Source organism: Hyperolius riggenbachi, chromosome 8, assembly GCF_040937935.1.
Source record: "Hyperolius riggenbachi isolate aHypRig1 chromosome 8, aHypRig1.pri, whole genome shotgun sequence".
NCBI classification, from domain to species: domain Eukaryota; kingdom Metazoa; phylum Chordata; class Amphibia; order Anura; family Hyperoliidae; genus Hyperolius; species Hyperolius riggenbachi.
The window spans coordinates 88,992,301-89,009,921 of record NC_090653.1 but is presented as its reverse complement, the minus strand read 5'-3'; the positions used below and the strand labels follow the sequence as shown (position 1 = coordinate 89,009,921).

Here is a 17,621-nt window from a genome sequence, read left to right as displayed (position 1 = left end):
AGGCAAATGAGCCCAGAGCATCAGCTAATGACATCCCGTTAATTCCAGCTTTGGGTCTAACACAATACATGTATAGAGAATCTGCACACGCCCTATTAATGTCCATCATTCTCTGCCTGAATAGGACACGACAGCGAGTACATATAAAAAACATATGCTTTCTGTAAATGAACTGTCCCACCACAATGCCCCATCTCCCTCTTGTACGTCCGTCGCCTGGTTTTGCATGGGAAGGAAGAGCCGTTTTCTCTCTGTATGTGAGAAGGGTTGCTCAGCTTCATATGCAAAATGCTGGGACATTCAAATGATTGGGAACAAATAAAAGGACTTTGCTGCAATCTCGCTGTATATAGGCTATCTCTGCGCAGCATCATCTCTCCACTGACTGATCCCATCCAGCAAGGTGAGTTATGCTGCCCCTGCCCTACATGGGACACCTGTTCTAACATTATGTCCCATCATTCAGATCTCTGGGTTTCTGAATGTGTAGCTGCCCAAGAGGTAATGGGCCTGATTTACTAAAGAATACCATTGTTTGGTTGGTTTTAAAACAATCATGGTTGATTAGAAGCTATTTTGAAGGCAAAACCTACTACAAACCACAGAGCATTTTAATTTGGATTTGTATAAGGAGCGGTTTAAGATGAATGGAATCTGCTACCTTAAAGAACAACTGAAGTGAGAAGAATATGGAGGCTGCCATATTTATTTCCTTTTCAACAACACCAGTTGCCTGGCAGCCCTGCTGATCTGTTTGGCTGCAGAAGTGTCTGAATAACACCAGAAACGAGCATGTAGCTAATCCAGTGAGAAACACCTGATCTACTACATACTTGTTCAGGGTCTAGGGCTTAAAGGGACACTTTAGAGTGGTCGGGGGAAAATGAGTTGAACTTACCCGGGGCTTCTTATTGTCCCCGCAGACATCATGTGCCCGTGCAGCCACTCCCCAATGCTTCGGCCCCGCCTCCGGTTCACTTCTGAAATTTCAGACTTTAAAGTCTGAAAACCACTGTGCCTGCGCAGCCACAACCTCGCTCCCGCTGATGTCACCAGGAGCATACTGCGCAGGCCCAGTATGGTCTGTACCTGCGCAGTAAGCTCCTGGTGACATCAGCGGGATTGAGGACACGGCAACGCAGGCGCAGTGGTTTTAAGACTCTAAAGTCTGAAATTACAGAAGTGAACCGGAGGCGGGGCCGGAGCATCGGTGAGTGGCTGCGCTGGCACACGATGTCTGCGGGGGACCATTAGAAGCCCCGGGTAAGTTCAACTCATTTTCCCCCGACCCCCCCCTACTGTATCCATTTAAAGTATTAGAGGCCGAGGATCAGTTGTCCTGGTGTCTATACACACATAGATTTTCCCTTTCAATTCCCTTCAGATTCCCTTTCAATTCACTCTGATCGAATCAGACGGGAATTGGTTCCTTTATATTTTCAATTTGATCAATCTGGAGCATAAATCGTTTTGACAGGATGGAAAATCTAGATCCATTGGGGGTGGGGCAGAAGTAGCGGACGATCGATAGGCCATAGGCGTTGCATCAATCAGTGTAAAGCTGCGTTTTGATTTTTCACTAGATTCCTTGCTGGAATCTATTAAAAATTGATGTGCTCTGTGTGTGGTAGGAATCGATCCCTTCTGAATCGATTCCTTTTTGATAGGAACTTATCGTTTTGGAACATTGGGTGTATGGCCACCCTAACCCTCTTTTGCAATGCAGTGCAAAAGGATCTGGCAAAAACAGCAAATTTGACAACATTTCTGACTTGTCTAGTTTGTATGTTCATTGATCAGATCGGAAATCAGATTGGGATCTATTGATTGATCTTCAGCACAGTAGCAATTCAGTCAAAATGAAGCTACTGGAAATGTATTGTTTTTTTTTGTTTTTTTCTTGTAGGACCATCTTGGATTTTAACACAGTTTTCACAAACTACTGAGTTTAAAGAGATTTCTACAGTGCTTTAAAACAATATTAATGTGATTTGATTTTCTGCTTCTCTCATTCATTAGAATAATTTACATGTAATCAAAACCATTACAATTTTTCATTTTGTAGGAATGCAATTGTTTTATTTTCCCAGAATCCTAGCAATCTGGATTTGTCATAATACAACTTATCAGGTGGTAAAAGCATCCAGCCTTTGCATTGCAGAAACTTCTTCTTTCATTTTAGTGTTGGATAGTGTGAAACGTGGGTTAAAACTTTTGGAGCTGTCAGATTAATAAAACGAAATCTGTGACAGCTGCATAGTAAATCATTCATTTATTGGGACATATGTGCAGTTCACATGAATGAGCTCAGTTCACTAAGCACTACTGCATTCCGTAACGCAGAAAACAGCTGAATTTTCTAAACTAGTTATAATGGTTTATGCACGACTACTGTAACATTTAACAGCAAAAAATGTAAAAAAAAACAAAAAACAGTATTGTATATTTTGTACATGAAGACAACTTTATTTGCATCTCCCAGCCAGGTCAACATCTGCAAGGAGTTTGTATGTTCTCCCTGTGTCTGTGTGGGTTTCCTCTGGGCACTCTGGCATCCTCCCAAATCCCAAAAACATACAGATGAGTTACGTGGCTTCCCCCTTGAAATAAAAATGGCCCTAGACTATGATACAAAGGGCCTGATTCACAAAGCAGTGCTAAGAGTTAGCACGCTGGTGAAAAGCCCTTTATCATGCCTAAACTCGAGCCCATAGACTACAGCTTTTATTGTGGTGAAACCCCTCCCACAGCGTGATGTCAGGACCATGGTGCTGACAGTTTGCTGTCTGTTAACCTTGTTGCATTGTGGGAAATGACGGCTTTTTCCAATTGGCAATCAAGCAATATCTCCCTCTGGACATAGAACCCTCAGTAACAAACAATATGGGGGTAGAGCGTTTATGAACTTGTTCTTCCTCAGTAACAAACATTCTGTACAGATCACTGAGCAGAACTAAAGGTATTGCCACCTGTGTATGAGTATGACAATTTCTGATATAGTAAACTTCTGATAAAGTAACCCCTTTGCCAGGGCCCTTGAAGCTTACTATAAAGGGATTCTACAGTATTCATTTTGAGCAACTTCACCGAACGTCTGTATCTGTCAGGAATAGCTTACCTACATCTCTGAATTACCAATTATTATTATGCAGAATGTATGTTACTGTATTTACTACATCATCATTCATCACTGATGCCTGCTATCACCAGAACTATGCCTCGTTCATTCTTGGTGAAGAGGACCCGGACTCCAGTAGGTGTGACCGGATGGGGACATCTCCCCGATGCAGAAAGAGGAGACTTGTACATTCCAGGTAAGTCATTCAGGTGTGTGTGTGTGTGTGTGTGTGTGTGTGTGTGTGTGTGTGTGTGTGTGTGTGTGTGTGTGTGTGTGTGTGTGTGTGTGTGTGTGTGTGTCCGTGTGTGTGTGTCCAAATGTTAAAATGGCTGCACTGTGTGAGGGAAAGCACAATTTGCTGCATTTTACATGTGGGGTATTTGCAGCACTTCATATTGTATTTCTTATTTGTGCTAATTTGTGGCAACTGCTGCGTTTGTAATGTGGGGTACTGATTGCTGCATTTGTAATGTGGGATACTGATCGCTGCATTTGTAACGTGGGGTACTGATTTCTGCATTTGTAACGTGGTGTGCTGATTGCTGCATTTGTAACGTGGGGTACTGATTGCTGCATTTGTAACCTGGAGTACAAATTGCTGGATTTGTAACATGGGGTACTGAATACTTTGTAAAATTACAATGGTAGTTTAAACCAAGAGGTTTATAATAGGGTGAAGGAGGAATTCCTAAAAACAGTACAGTAAGCTAATATATTTTCCAAAATAAACATATTGATAGCTTTTGTAGATATAGAATGCAAAAATGATTAAAGCTTTTCAACTTGTTAACTGAAGGGGCGCGATTTGAATATGTAATTTTTAAGGGTTCCCTGAGATTCAAAAAAGAATTGTAAGGGCTCAGTCACTCTAAAAACAAGGTTGAGAAAAGCTGATCTATGGAATTCAGAGCCACCACTCTACATAGGTGAGTATCAAAGTTTTGTTTTTTTTAGCTGCCGTTAATTTTACTTTAAAGCACACAAGATTCTGTGTGCATAAGTGCCAGGAGAAATACACACAATTGCTTTATGCACTTTTCTAAGAATTCATTAGTAACACCTGTGTAAACTGAAACTAAAATGTTTATTTGCTTGTTCTGCATGTGAAATGTGACTTAGGCCCCGTTCACACTTGCCTTTTGGCAAGTAAACGGACCGGATCCTGATCGGATCCTGATCAGATCAGGACCTGATCCTGATCAGAACCGTACGGTTCCGATCCGGATCCGATCCGTTTGTATCAGGCATGCATCAGGCTGCCATCCGGATCCGTGGGCAAAAAATAGTGAAATTTAAATAAAAAAATGTTGGGGTCAGCAGAAGGTGCACCTGGTGCACCTGTAGAATCAGGTTCCTCCGCTGTAGGCCTCACCTCCACCTCCGACATTCTGCCAAACAGCTCCAGCACGTCTGTCACTGCTGCTCCACTCCAGACATGCTTGGCCCATGTGTCCCCATCCGAAATGTCCGCTTGGATATGCATAGGAAGTGGGGTAGAACGTCAGGTTTTTGTAGGCAGTGTGTTCTGTGCCTTCCGTTCCCCATTGGTTTCTGTGTTCCGGATGGTGCTGTCAGGCTCAGGTCCGGCTCCGGTCCGGGTGCGTAGGCCGGAGATCCGGACCCAAAAAATAGCGCATGTTGGAAAAGTGTCCGGAGTTCGGATCAGATCCGGCTCCGTTCTGTACGGAACGGACACGTGTGAACGTCCGCATAGACTTTGCATTGCTATGCGGAACGTACGTTCCGTTTGTACAGTATACGGTCCGGATCCGATCAGGAAAATCTGGACAGGGAACGCTAATGTGAACCGGGCCTAACTCATACTGTGCTGCATGATCTGGTCTTTCTTGTATTCCTGTATTGTCATTTTGCTGTATGTCACCCCTAAATATTGTCTGTAACCTAAACTAATGTCCAGCGCTGCGTAATATGTTGGCGCTTTATAAGTACAATAAACAAATAAATAATTGCAATGGATTATGACACAGCAAAATTGATCTCCCATTGCTTTACTGGATAGTAAGGGGGTGTCCGGTATGATGAGGTCATCGTGGAACTCAAGTGACTGAAAAGAAAAAAGGCAACAATAGTGTAGTATTGTCACAAAAGGCTAAATACATCCACAATAATACTACTTACAATCAAAAGCAGGGCTGGTTCTAGCTACAGTGGGGCCCTGCGGCAAAAGTAACGTAAGACTGTTCCTTATTAACTCCCAAATTGTTTGTTTACTCTCACACTGGGACACATCCTCCTCCCACCCTGTATACTTTACTGGATAGGCTTATGTATGTTTCAATAGAAATTCTATGAATTCCTAGTAGAGAAATCATGGATCAAAGTTCTGTTAGTCAAATAAGCCACCCAGCCATCCATTCATACAATAGACCTATACCTCTGTATTTTTCTCTTTCATGCATGGCCAAGGGATTGGAAAATAAAAGAGGCACCCAGTGGTGTGTACATAGGATTAACAAGTATGAAACTGCATCTGTCCCGCAGCTATAGCTGCTCCTCTGTTTCTCCCGGCTGTGTAAATCAGTTCGCCGAACAAGCTTAGCTATGCAAATGTAAAATAAATGTATAGAGGTGGGTGTTCTATTGTAACAAATAAATGGACACAGCTTAGTCATCGTTCGGGAAACTTCAAACAGACCATAGCTAAGGTATCAGCATGGGTAATGCATGGTTTGTGAATGTACAAATTCACACAAGCGTCTTGGCGCTTGTTTTCCTGTTGAGAAACCATTTTCTGTTGGGAAACTGAAGCGTACATTTGGGCGCGGCGTAAACCGGGAAAACAAATTTGTTAAGGGCACATAAAATAGCATGAGTACATTATCGGTAACCAATATTCTACTACTTAATTGATATAGTGAAATATCGGTAATATTTGCTGACATTTCACTATGACCTAACCTCTCCCTACTCTCACATAGAACCCTCCCCTGGTGGGCAACTAGTAATCCCCCCCATCGGGCAACTAATAGCACCTCGGACAACTAAGGCCCCGTTCACATTACAAAAGCGGATGGCCACGCATGCGGAACGCAACGCATACGAACGCACGCCATCCGCGTTCGTGTGAGTTGCGTGGCTGATCCCATCACTGAAAAGTGAATGGGACAGCCACGCGTTTTTACAAAAAATGCGTGCAGCATGCGTTCCCGGACCGCACAGGTCCGGAACGCATGCAGTGTGAACATCAGACATTGCACTCTATGCAATGTCTGATGTCGTGCGTGTCGGCCACCTGCACGCGTTTCCAAAACGCGGCTGGAAACGCGTGCAGTGTGAACGGGGCCTAACACGAACCCCAGACAACTAATAATCACTCCTGGACAACTAATAAACCCCCTTGGTGGTCAGCTAATAACACCCCTGGCATCTAATTGGTCCGCTATTGGTAGCTGCAGTTCACAAAGCTGGCGGCCCCATTTTTGTTGCGCTTTTTTTTTACTGTTTCGGAAACTGAATGCCATAGTATTCAATGGAAACGTTTTATGCAATAGTGATTAAAGTGAGTCTGAAGTTGATTTAAAAAAAAAAAAAACATACCTAAGGAGAGGGAAGGCTCTGGGTCCTATAGAGCCTTCCCATTCTGTCCTTGATCTTTGTTCCCCGGCAGCCTCCCCCATTTGATAACCCACTGCGGGAGACTTTGACAATCTTCTGAAGCATTCGAGCTCTGCACTGCGCATGCACAAGTGCGCGACAGAGGCCACTCGCATGTGCGCAGTATGGAGTGGCCTGTCTTCAGTAGCCTGTTTCCTTCCGAAGACTGCCGAATGCCACCCAAGGTGGAAGAGAACAGTCCATGACCGAACAATCGTGGACTGCTAATGGGGGAGCCTGCTGGGGAATGAGGACACCGTAAGGAGAACAGGAAGGCTTCCCCAACCCTGTCCTTAAGGCCCACCAATAGTGCATGTTTTGTAGAAATCCACAGAGGTAGTTAATCAGCTCTGCTGAGACACTTATTACCCCACCTGTGCATGTGTGTGGTTTTCTGCAAAACATGTACTGTTGGTGGGACTTGAGGACAGGATTGGGGAACTCTGCTCTATAGGACACAGAGTCTTACCTCACCCTAGGTAAGTATCTTTAAAAAAAAAATAGCTTCAGACTCCCTTTAATAGCAAATTTCATCCAGCATACCATTTACCCAAAGTCAGAAGTAGCACTTCATGGTTAGTGAATGTCTTATAAAGCACACAACACTTGTCTGGTGGTTTGGTCAGTTGCATTTATGTCTGTTCTTGCAGATGCATCATGTCTGGCCGCTGGGTAAATGTTGCACAAATGACAGGATCAAAAGCAAGCAGTGGTGGCACAAGGTTGATATGTATTCCCCATTGTTGTGTTTGTATGAATGAGCAGTTTGCTGCAATGGCTGCCTACCCAGTAGTTATGTGGCTGTGCACAGGCAAAAAGATTTTATCCATTTGTATGTAGTGAGCGCACAGTCTGTTGACCCAGTCCTTTGTCTATTTTGTAAATGGAAGTGGCAGGTTTACTTTACATTGTCTGCTATTGTAAATTATTTTCACAATGAACTTGAATTAAATTTCTGTTTTTCCCTGAATTATACAGATTGTATACTTTGGCCTTACTCACCAGAACGACCAGTATCGGCTTCACCAGTCACAGAGGTGAGCAGTTTATAGAATTGTCAAATACTGAAAGTGATCAGTGACGCGTCTATGGAAATCCAATTTCGCAACATACATCCCTGATTACCTAGGGAAAGCACTGGAACTGAACCCTGGTGGGAGGGGGGAGGGTGGGGTTGCAATGAAGGGGTTGGTGACAAAGCCTCACCTGAAAGTGAACTTGAGGTGCGAAAAAGCAGATGCCTAAGAAGAGGGGAGATTCTGGGTCCTCCAGAGGCTTCCTGTGTCCTCCTGGAGACCACCATGGCTGCCAAGAACCCTCCTGAAGATCACAGCCACGCTCCTCTTCATGCATGAGTACCGCTGTGCTGCACCCATGCAAGTACAGCTGTACCTTCGCGGTAAAGCAGAGACGCTTGAGCACAAGTGACTCCAGCAAGCTTACTGTGCAGGTGTGGGTAGGTAGCAACTCAGATGTTCCAGCTCTGGGTGGTTTCAGTGCCAGGCAGAGGCGTAGCAATAGCCATAGCAGCTGCTATGGGCCCCTGGAGCGGAAGGGGCCCAGGTGGTACTTGATGTATTCACTAATTACTTTCTTGTGTTCTTCCACTCACTAACTTTGTCTCAGTGCCAGGGCCGGGCTGAGGCATAGGCTGGAGAGGCTCCAGCCTCAGAGCGCAGTGTAGGAGGGGGCGCACAATTCATTCAGCTGTCATTCCTAATTGTGTTTGAAGCAGGAAGAAATAAGAAAAGGGGATATATAGCAGTGACTGCAAGCCAGATAACTACATATTAAGGTGTTGGGGAGGTTGTGGGCCCTGTGGCACCTCTTAGTCTAATAGCAATCAGTGTGTGACGGCTGGGGTGGGAGGGGTGGAGGGGCGTACTTTGGTGTCTCAACCTTGGGTGCTGGAGGAACTTGTTTCGCCTCTGCTCAGTGCCCATGGGCTACAGGCAGTGTAGATTGCACAAGAATGTAAATTCCCCAATAAACTCATATGCATGCAGGGTAGAGGTAGGTGGCATTGCTCAATAGTGCCTACATCTGAGGGCCCCATGAAAGATTGGCTATGGGGCCAGGCCCAGGTTTACCTCAAAGGAGCCAATAGGCACAGATGTCCTGGCACCTTATACTTTGCTTTCCATGAACCTACAAACACACGCTGAACCGCACTACAAAGGTGCTGGATGTCCCAGTTATCACTTCTCCCTTACTTACCTTGCCTGTCATAGCTACAGGCCCCCCTTAGTTTTAGGTACCCAGAAGTAACCTCAGTATTATATAGCTAGAGGTGCCCCTGACTGAAGGGAGATCTTGTTAGGGAAATGCAGAGAGCTGGATAAGTAACCTCTCATTCACAATCATTAGGATTTTGCATAGGGAAGAAGGGAGGCATTTGGGTAGGGGAGTGAGTCGCCTTTCTATCATCAGACGCCTGTAGGCACGTGTCTACAGTGCCTTATGGTAAATCCGACCCTGTATGGGGCACCATAATCTCTAGCTACACCACTGGTGCCAGGTATCAGCCATGCCATTCTGGAGTTCTTGCAGGACCCTCCTAGCTTTACCATCCCTCCATCTCACCAAAACCTAACTTATCATCTTGTGTCTGATCAAAATCCTATCACTCCCAAAACCCAGCAAGTGACAACTTTACTCAACCTGAGCTTAACCTCTTTCTTAGCCAATGCCTAAACCGTACTGACTTTTTCCCCCTATTTCTAACCGGCCAGATTTAATTGATGCCAAATCCTAACCTCTGTCTTGATGTAGAGTCAACCATATCCTTACCTGTTACTTTACTCAAACCATAACTGATGAAACTAGCCTGTTTCTAGCCTACCCCAGTAGATCTCTAAACCATCTCCCTAATGCTAGGTACACACCATACAATTTTCTGGCAGATTTACCTGCCCAGCAGGGAGTACATCACTGAGCAGGGAGGGCCGGCGCTATGCATATGACCATGTCGGCCCACTCTGTTGCAGGGGTCATATGATTGACATTTTTTGCTTTGCGATGAGGCAGTAGTATCACACTGCATTGCAACACAAAAAATAACCGTAAAGCCGGCCTAAAATGAAAGTGAAATTTCACATTGAGATTTGGTTTCTGGTAAAATACTGCACTTTACAATAGTCTCCTTCATCCCTGTAGGGCCCGTTCTGTTGCCGAGCTTGCAGGAAGAATTTCCCGTTGCAGCGTATGTTAACCCGTCACCTGAAGTGTCACAGCATCCAGAAGCGGCATCGCTGTCCCTGCTGTGCTAAAGGATTTAATGACACATTTGATCTAAAACGCCACATGAGAACTCACACAGGTAAGCAGCTTTGAGGTGAACTGTACAGATTGTGGCCTAATTTACTCCAGGGGTGGAGATAACTGGAGAAAAATGTTGTCACTCAAACCTGGCATTGTTTTAGCGAGGATCTAGTTCACTCTCAGAATTAGTTTGGCCACATAAGATTGCACTTGCAGGAATTTGGCTTGGCAATTGCCTAACAGACACAGACAATAGGATTCAAGGGCAGACAGTATAGATATTAGTATAGTATATGAGTTAAAGTGGTATCAAACAGTGTGAGAAGCATTCATTTTCAGTTCTGTGCTGTAATGCATTCAAGTCCTAGCAGCATTAGTACGGTTCTGCATTAAGCATGGCTGCCACCTGAGGGAAGAAGCTGTTCCTATGGCTGGCCTGGAAGTTTTTGTTGTGACTGACTGTCATCTCATTCCTGAAGGCAGACGCTACAAGATGGGGTGAGCAGGATAAGAGGGATCAGAGACAATCTTGGTCCCTCTCTTTTTGCACCTGCTAGTCTAAAGATCCTGCAGGCTGCAACCAACTACAGTGGAACCTTGGTCTGCGAGCATAATTTGATTAGTAAACATGCTTGTAATCCAAAGCACTCTTATATCAAAGCGAATTTCCTCATAAGAATTAATGGATGCCCAGTTTATTCAGTCCACAATCCAAAAACAGTTATAGTGAAATAGTATAAAATAAAAATTTAAACAAGACTTTCACTAAAACTAACAGAATAATTGCCGTCTGTTGGCTCGCCCCATCCTTTTTTTGTGTGACTTTAACAAGGATCTTATCCAATGACAGTTACTTTTGAGGATTTCTTGGAAATGTGACTTTGCACAGTCCCTACACTCAGATTAAGTACAAATAAATACTATCCTGCAGCGCCAAAGGAAGAAGATCTCTCAGCTCAGTTGTGATGATGTGACACATGTATACTTTTTTGCTTTTATATAAAGACGTAGCTTGAATACCAAGTCAAAATTTCACAAAAATGTGTGCTTGTCTTGCAAAGCGCTCTTAAACCAAGTTACTCTCAATCCAAGGTTTTACTGTATACTTTCTGCTGACTGGATGATGTGCTGCAGTCTCACCGTTCTTCGTACAGAGCCGAACCAGACAGTAACAGATGACGTCATATTGGATTTGATTATTACAGTATAGAACTGCACTGCATCTGTGGTAGGCCAAACTTTCTCAGCTGTCATAGGTGGTACGTCCTCTGCACTTTCTTGATGATGGTGACACTGTTGATATCCCATTTTAAGTCATTGGAGATTGTGGATCCAAGAAATCTGAATGACTCTGATCGGGTCATTGTAGATCCATTTATGATTAGGGGGAGTGGCTGGGGGAGTTTAAAGTAAAGTTTATTATCATCTCCATGATACAGAAATGAACTTATAAAAAATATAAAGGCTGTGAGTACAAGCTTGTGGCCTTCCCTCCCTCCTCCTCCTTAGCCCCTCCAGACAAAACTTCAACCCCAATGGTAATGTAGTTCACATCAACGGAAAAGGGGGGAGGGGTGTTTGAAGGCCAACTGCAATCCTGCTACAGCCACACCTCCTTGTTGAAAGTCTATCCATTGGCTAATAGTTATAAAGGAGGCATGCCTGCAACAGGGATCACAGCCAGTCCCACCTTCCAACGAAATAAACCGTACTAGTGGCCTCACCAACTCCCAAGGTCTGAGGTTGTGTAAATGAGAGCTACTGACCATTGGATGTAGTCCACCAAGCCCTCCACCGACAACTAGAGATGGCTAATGAGATGCAAAATCTGGCTTGCATGCAAATGCATGCAGCTTGAAATGATGCCAGGCAAATTGATTTTTCTTTGCATAATATTTACAACCTGGAATGATTTGCATCTCATTGATAATCTCTGATAACGAACTAAAAACAAAATTGGCCTTAGACTATGTTAAGCTACGTACACACATACGACAACGATCGTTCGTTGTGAACTACGAACAATCTTTTAATTGATGAAAACGACTTAAGCAAAAGTAGCTTTTAAAAGTGTGTAACGATCTGATCGTTTGTTAACTAACGATCCGGAACAATGTCTCAGTAGAATACAGGAAAATGCATGTTTTCTGCGATGGATGTGATGCCAACGAACGTTTGGCTCACATCTAGCCATTATTATATATTCTGTACAGTGAAGATGTCACATACTGTTCCTGGAAGTGACATCATAGGAAGTTCCGCCCGCACGTAACGAACAGTTCAAAACGTACGTTACACTATAAAACTAACGTTACGTATATTACATTACAGTATGAGTACTCATACTGTAGGTATGTAGGTAGAGCATTTAGATAATACAACGTTGAAAACACATAAAAAAAACACTCTGTCCTGTTTTAGTGTCCATTAAAATTACAATTATGGAATAATCATGGAGCAAGTAACGTGTCACAGGACACATTCATAGAACGAACGTTAAATAACATAAACCACGTGTTGTGCTTGCGCATTAAAATGAAAACTTCTATGGAGGTATAACGAAATGCGCATGTCAAGCCTAGGACGAACAACCGTTTTCTCATGATGTACTCGTTTTGCAAACGATTGTCGTTTAAAAAAATCAGCCAAGGCAGATCTTTCCTTTTTAACGATCTAGCTCATCCATCGTCTGGCTTAATGATGATTGGAGTTTTTGTTTTTTTTTAAACGATGGTCGTTTGAAATTATCGGGGAACGATCGTTTCCAACGACTATAGTCGCATGTGTGTACGCACCTTTAGTGTCACTGGCTGGATGGCAGCCCATGAAGTTGCATCTGAGCATGGTAGTTGCCACCCTCAGACGCAAAATAAAAAAAAAGATGTTTTTTGGCTGCTGGATAATGCTTCCACATGGCAAACGTCTCGTTTGTGTGTGTGTCACACACATGGTGTTACCAAATGCTGGTATTCAGCTGCATGTAATTATAGCTGGGAGGCTGAACTACCTGACAAGTGCGCAGTTCAACCTCCCAAGGAAAAGTGACAAGATTGTAAAGCATTGCAGAAGATGTCAGTGCTTTGTAAATACACCGTAATTTAATTTGCGGCAGCAAATGTGCTTCCCTGAAAATAAGACATGGATATGGGGACAGAGGGGAACACCAGGAAGACACGGGGAAAGAGGAGGACAGGTGGATCAAGCAGATTAAGGGGTGGCACCGCCGGGAAGGTAGGAGGAATATACAACATTCTCTGAAAATAAGCCTTCGCACATCTTCTGGAGCAAAAATTAATACAAGACACTGTCTTATTTTTCAGGAAACATGGTAACTTTGGAGGGGTGGAATAGGTGAAAAAGTTATCACAGCCTGTAATAACCATAGCTATCACTAGATGGAGACCTTTACAAAACCAAGCTGGCTATTCACCCACAAGCAGATGCTACTGTTGAATACAGTCTGGCACACACTGAAGTGTTGAGTAGCAGCTAGGTGATTATCACATGCCTCTAATATTTCTGCCTTTCCCAAACACAAACCACATGATTCAGGGAGGATGCCACCACCTGCAGTTTGACAGTTCACTGGTCCACCAGGTACCTTTGTACACACAAATGCCTGTTGCTGCGAATGAGATCTGTTGATGCAACAGCCAGCACACACTCACACTAATCTGCATGCAGTTAGTTTGGCCATGGAAGGGGCGGGGGAGAGGCAAAGCTGGGCCATTGAGAGCAGGGGTAGGGGCGTTCCTCATGTCAGAGAGGGCGTTTTGCAGGAGTGCCTCTCCTGCAATGGATGCTCCTTCCCCTGTAAGTCTACCATCAAGCTGCTCGAAGAGAGCAGCGCAGAGAGGACACAGAGGCATGGCCTGGAGCAGGGAAAAAGCCTCTGTGTCCCATTACCGCCCAACAACCTCCCCCCCATGCCTCCTGGGATATGCTTTAAATTTAACAGAGGGGCCAACCAAGGGCAGATGGATGGAGTGAACTCCCCCCCCCCCCCCCCTCCACACACACATACACAAATTGTGAATGCCCCAGTATTGGTAGTAGATGTGTCCCCAGTATTAATATGTACTTTCCTGCTCAGTATAGATAGCCAGATTTGCCCCCAGTATTATGTACTCCACTGCCCAATATACCATAGATAGCCAGGATTGCCCCCTGTATTAAGTATGCACTCCCCTGCCCTGCCCAGTATAGATAGTCAGATGTGCCTCTAGTATTAAGTATGTACTCCCCTGCAGGGCCAGATTTACCATAAGGCACTATAGGCACGTGCCTACAGGCGCCTGATGATGGAAAGGCGGCTCACTCCCCTCCCCAAGTGCTTTCCTCCTGCCTTACCTATGCAGAGTCCCGAGCAGAGTGTAAATGAGAGGTTACTCACCCGGGTCTCCGCATTCCAGTGACCAGATCTCCCTACCTCATACTTGGGGGGACCTCTAGCTACTTAACACTGGGTTGGATATGGCCCACGTCCTGTAGTTTGCCCATGGCTGCTTTAGCTTTAGGTACTGACAATACAATAACACACAGAGTAGCAAGCACAAAGTCTCTCTAGGAGTTGGAAATGTTTTGCTTAGTACACAAAAGTTAAAACTAGTTTAATACTCCAAAAATGTAGAACAGTGTAATAAAATATGTACTGAGGGAATATTTGAAAAAAGAAAATTGTATAAGGAGGTAGTGGCTATTTGCTACAAAATAAATATGGGAGGAAAGCACATAGGAACAGTGGTATAGCTAAGGAGCTATGGGCCCCAGTGCAAGTTTTACATTTGGCCCCCCAAGCACTCTATATACAGTATAACAATTGATACGGCGCACCAAAACCTGCCAAGGACAGCCATAGTATAAAAGGTACAAGTAGGGGATGGGGAACAGTTTGTGTATCTTACCTGTTCATACTCCTCCATTACCGTACACCCATCCTATGGATCTGAGTGAACTCGACTAGCCTAATCTCCATGCTCCCAACCAGTGACTGACTAAGCATTACCATGTACTCATACTGTGCTGCGTGATGTAGTTTGCATGTATTCCTGTATTGTGTTATTGCTGTATGTCACCCCTAAATATTGTCTGTAACTTTAACTAATGTCCAGCGCTCAGGCCTGGATTTACATCACAGGAGCCTATAGGCACAGATGTCCTGGAAACTTAGACTTCGTCCACCATGAACCTACAAAACCCTGCCACACTGCACTTGCAAGTGTGCTGGCTGTCCCAATTGTCACTTCTCCCTTACTTCCCATTCCCGTTATAGGCAGCTACAGGTACCCCTTAATACTGATGGTACCTCTTGCTACCTAATGCCAAGTGGCTAGTGGTGCCCCTGATTGAAGGGAGATCTAGTCAGTGGAATGCCAAGAGGTGGTTGAGTAACCTCTAATTTACACTCTGTTTGGGATTCTGCATAGGGAAGGAGAGAGGGAGGCACTAGGGGAGGGAGCTGCCCTTCCATCATCAGGCGCCTGTAGGCATGGGCCTATAGTGCCTTATGGTAAATCCAGCCCTGCCAGCGCTGCGTAATATGTTGTTGCTTTATAAATACAATACATAAATAAATGATTACTGCTATTTTAAGGCCCCAGTGCAGCCACAACCTCTGCATCCCCTATTATTTCACCACTGCATAGGAGGATATGGCACAGCTGAAGAATGCAGATAATTGACTCGGCCTGTAATAAATGAATGCCATGTTTGTGGAATCTGTAGTTTTCTCCAATTATCTGTAGCACATGGCAGGGGCCCCGAGCTCTGCCATTGCCCGGGACCCCCGAATCCCCATGAAACACTAATAGGGGGAGTGCAGGGGAGCCCTGGTGCTGCCAACGCCAGGGGATTCCCCCATACAGCCTCTATACAATGCTGAATGCAAAACCTACGAAAAGCAAGTGCTTACTCCCAGCCAGCAATCTGCCATTGTAATATGGTGAGCAGACAGCCCGTCAGCAATAATATACATCTGTGTCTGCAGTGCCAAATATTGCAGGGATTGCATAAATTCAGCAACATTCAGGTGAGAGGGTTCGGTCACACATAATGGAAGATTATGTCACTAGCATGGTGTACTGCATGCAGGCAGCCTCTCACTTCACACCCCTCCCTAACCACTTACTCGATACTGCATACTGGACGCTGCAAAAAAGAAATGTAAAAACACAAACACTGGTGCACATGGCAGGGGCCCCGAGCTCTTCCACTGCCCGGGACCCCCCGAATCCCTATGAAACACCAATAGGCGGGGGTGCAGACGAGCCCCGATGCGTAATATTGCTGAACTTGTGCAATTCCTGCTAGATTTAGTACTGCAGGCACAGGGATGCTCAAATTCGGATTCGGAAGATACCCGGATAGTTGCAATCCGGATATCTCCCAGTAATGCTCTGCGGGCTGGGCGGGGGGGTCAAGCTTACCTCTCTGACGTCTTCTTCGCTTGTCCCTCAGCGCCTCCCACGATGCAGTCCACGCGCATCACGTGACTACAAACGCTTCCTCCTTCAACCCGGAAGGAGGAAGTGTTTGTAGTCACGTGACCGCCGCGTGGACCGCATCGTGGGAGGCGCCGAGGGACGAGCGAAGAAGACGTCAGAGAGGTAAGCTTGACCCCCCCGCCCAGCCCGCACAGCATTACTGGGAGATATCCGGATTGCAACTATCCGGGTATCTTCCGAATTTGAGCATCCCTATGCAGGCACGGGTGTATACCATTGCACTTGATTGGCTGACAGGCTGTCTGCTCACCATATTAAAATGGCGGATTGCTGGCTGGCAGGGAGCATTTGCTTCCCATGTGTTTTGAATCTTAGTAAATCAGGGCTATTGACTGCGTTGATTGTATAATTCTTGTATTCAGAATTGGCACCTTCTACTCTACACCCATCCAGGAATCAGACCGTACAAATGTCCAGCCTGCGATAAATCCTTCACTCAGCGCTGTTCACTGGAGTCTCATCTACGCAAGATCCATGGCGTTCTTCAGAGCTACGCCTACCGCCAACGCCGCTCCAAGATCTACGTGTGCGAGGACTGTGGCTTCACATCACCCAGCGCTGACACCTACACACTGCATGTCCTGGAGGTCCATCCCAGCAACCCCATGCTGTCCAAACATCTACGGAAGAGAGTAGCAGGAGTTCTAAGAGGGGAGATGGGTGGTCTATTGCATCCAACACCGTGTTACTTCTCACCTCATGTCTCTTCAAGATGATGGACATTGTGCATTTGTTATTCCTTTTTCATTTTAGAAACATATGTAATAATAATTAGCCTGTGTCGTTGCGTCCAGCAATTTGCAGCATCCCTATGCCCCTGTTATTTTGTTACTGCGCATGTGCGCAGTAACGGACAGCTGGAGGGACCAGGGAGCGAGGTGGGTGGGCAGTTGCGTGCGCGCAGCGGGTGCGCACGCATGCGCAGTGACTGGCGGCGGCAAAAAAGACCTAGAGCCCGTTTTTAAACGGGCTTGGGTCTACTAGTATGTAATAAACAGCATTTCCACTAAAAATGACATCTTCAGTTGGTAAAAGTTACCGGATGTGACTTGATGAGATTAACATGTATATGTACAGGTAGTCCACAGCTAACGAGCGAGATAGACTGTAGGTTCGTTCTTAAC

General features: G+C 45.1%; 1 protein-coding gene across 1 annotated transcript; it reads left to right on the top strand.

Annotated features, from left to right (window-relative positions):
* Nucleotides 1-3,214: 3,214 nt before the first annotated feature.
* On the top strand, nucleotides 3,215-17,282 carry OVOL3 (ovo like zinc finger 3). The gene is made up of 4 exons (XM_068249535.1): nucleotides 3,215-3,314; nucleotides 7,712-7,770; nucleotides 9,890-10,052; nucleotides 16,891-17,282. Exons 1-4 carry the CDS (start codon nucleotides 3,215-3,217, stop codon nucleotides 17,211-17,213), a joined length of 645 nt encoding a protein of 214 aa, XP_068105636.1. The 3' UTR covers nucleotides 17,214-17,282.
* The last annotated feature ends 339 nt before the right edge of the window (nucleotides 17,283-17,621 follow it).

Excerpts from the sequence above, each read along its gene's own strand:
- OVOL3 (XM_068249535.1), top strand. The coding sequence starts at position 3,215 with ATGCCTCGTTCATTCTTGGTGAAGAGGACCCGGACTCCAGTAGGTGTG. Across the intron at positions 7,771-9,889 it reads CGGCTTCACCAGTCACAGAG|GGCCCGTTCTGTTGCCGAGC; the intron begins GTGAGCAGTTTA and ends TCATCCCTGTAG. Across the intron at positions 10,053-16,890 it reads CCACATGAGAACTCACACAG|GAATCAGACCGTACAAATGT; the intron begins GTAAGCAGCTTT and ends ACACCCATCCAG.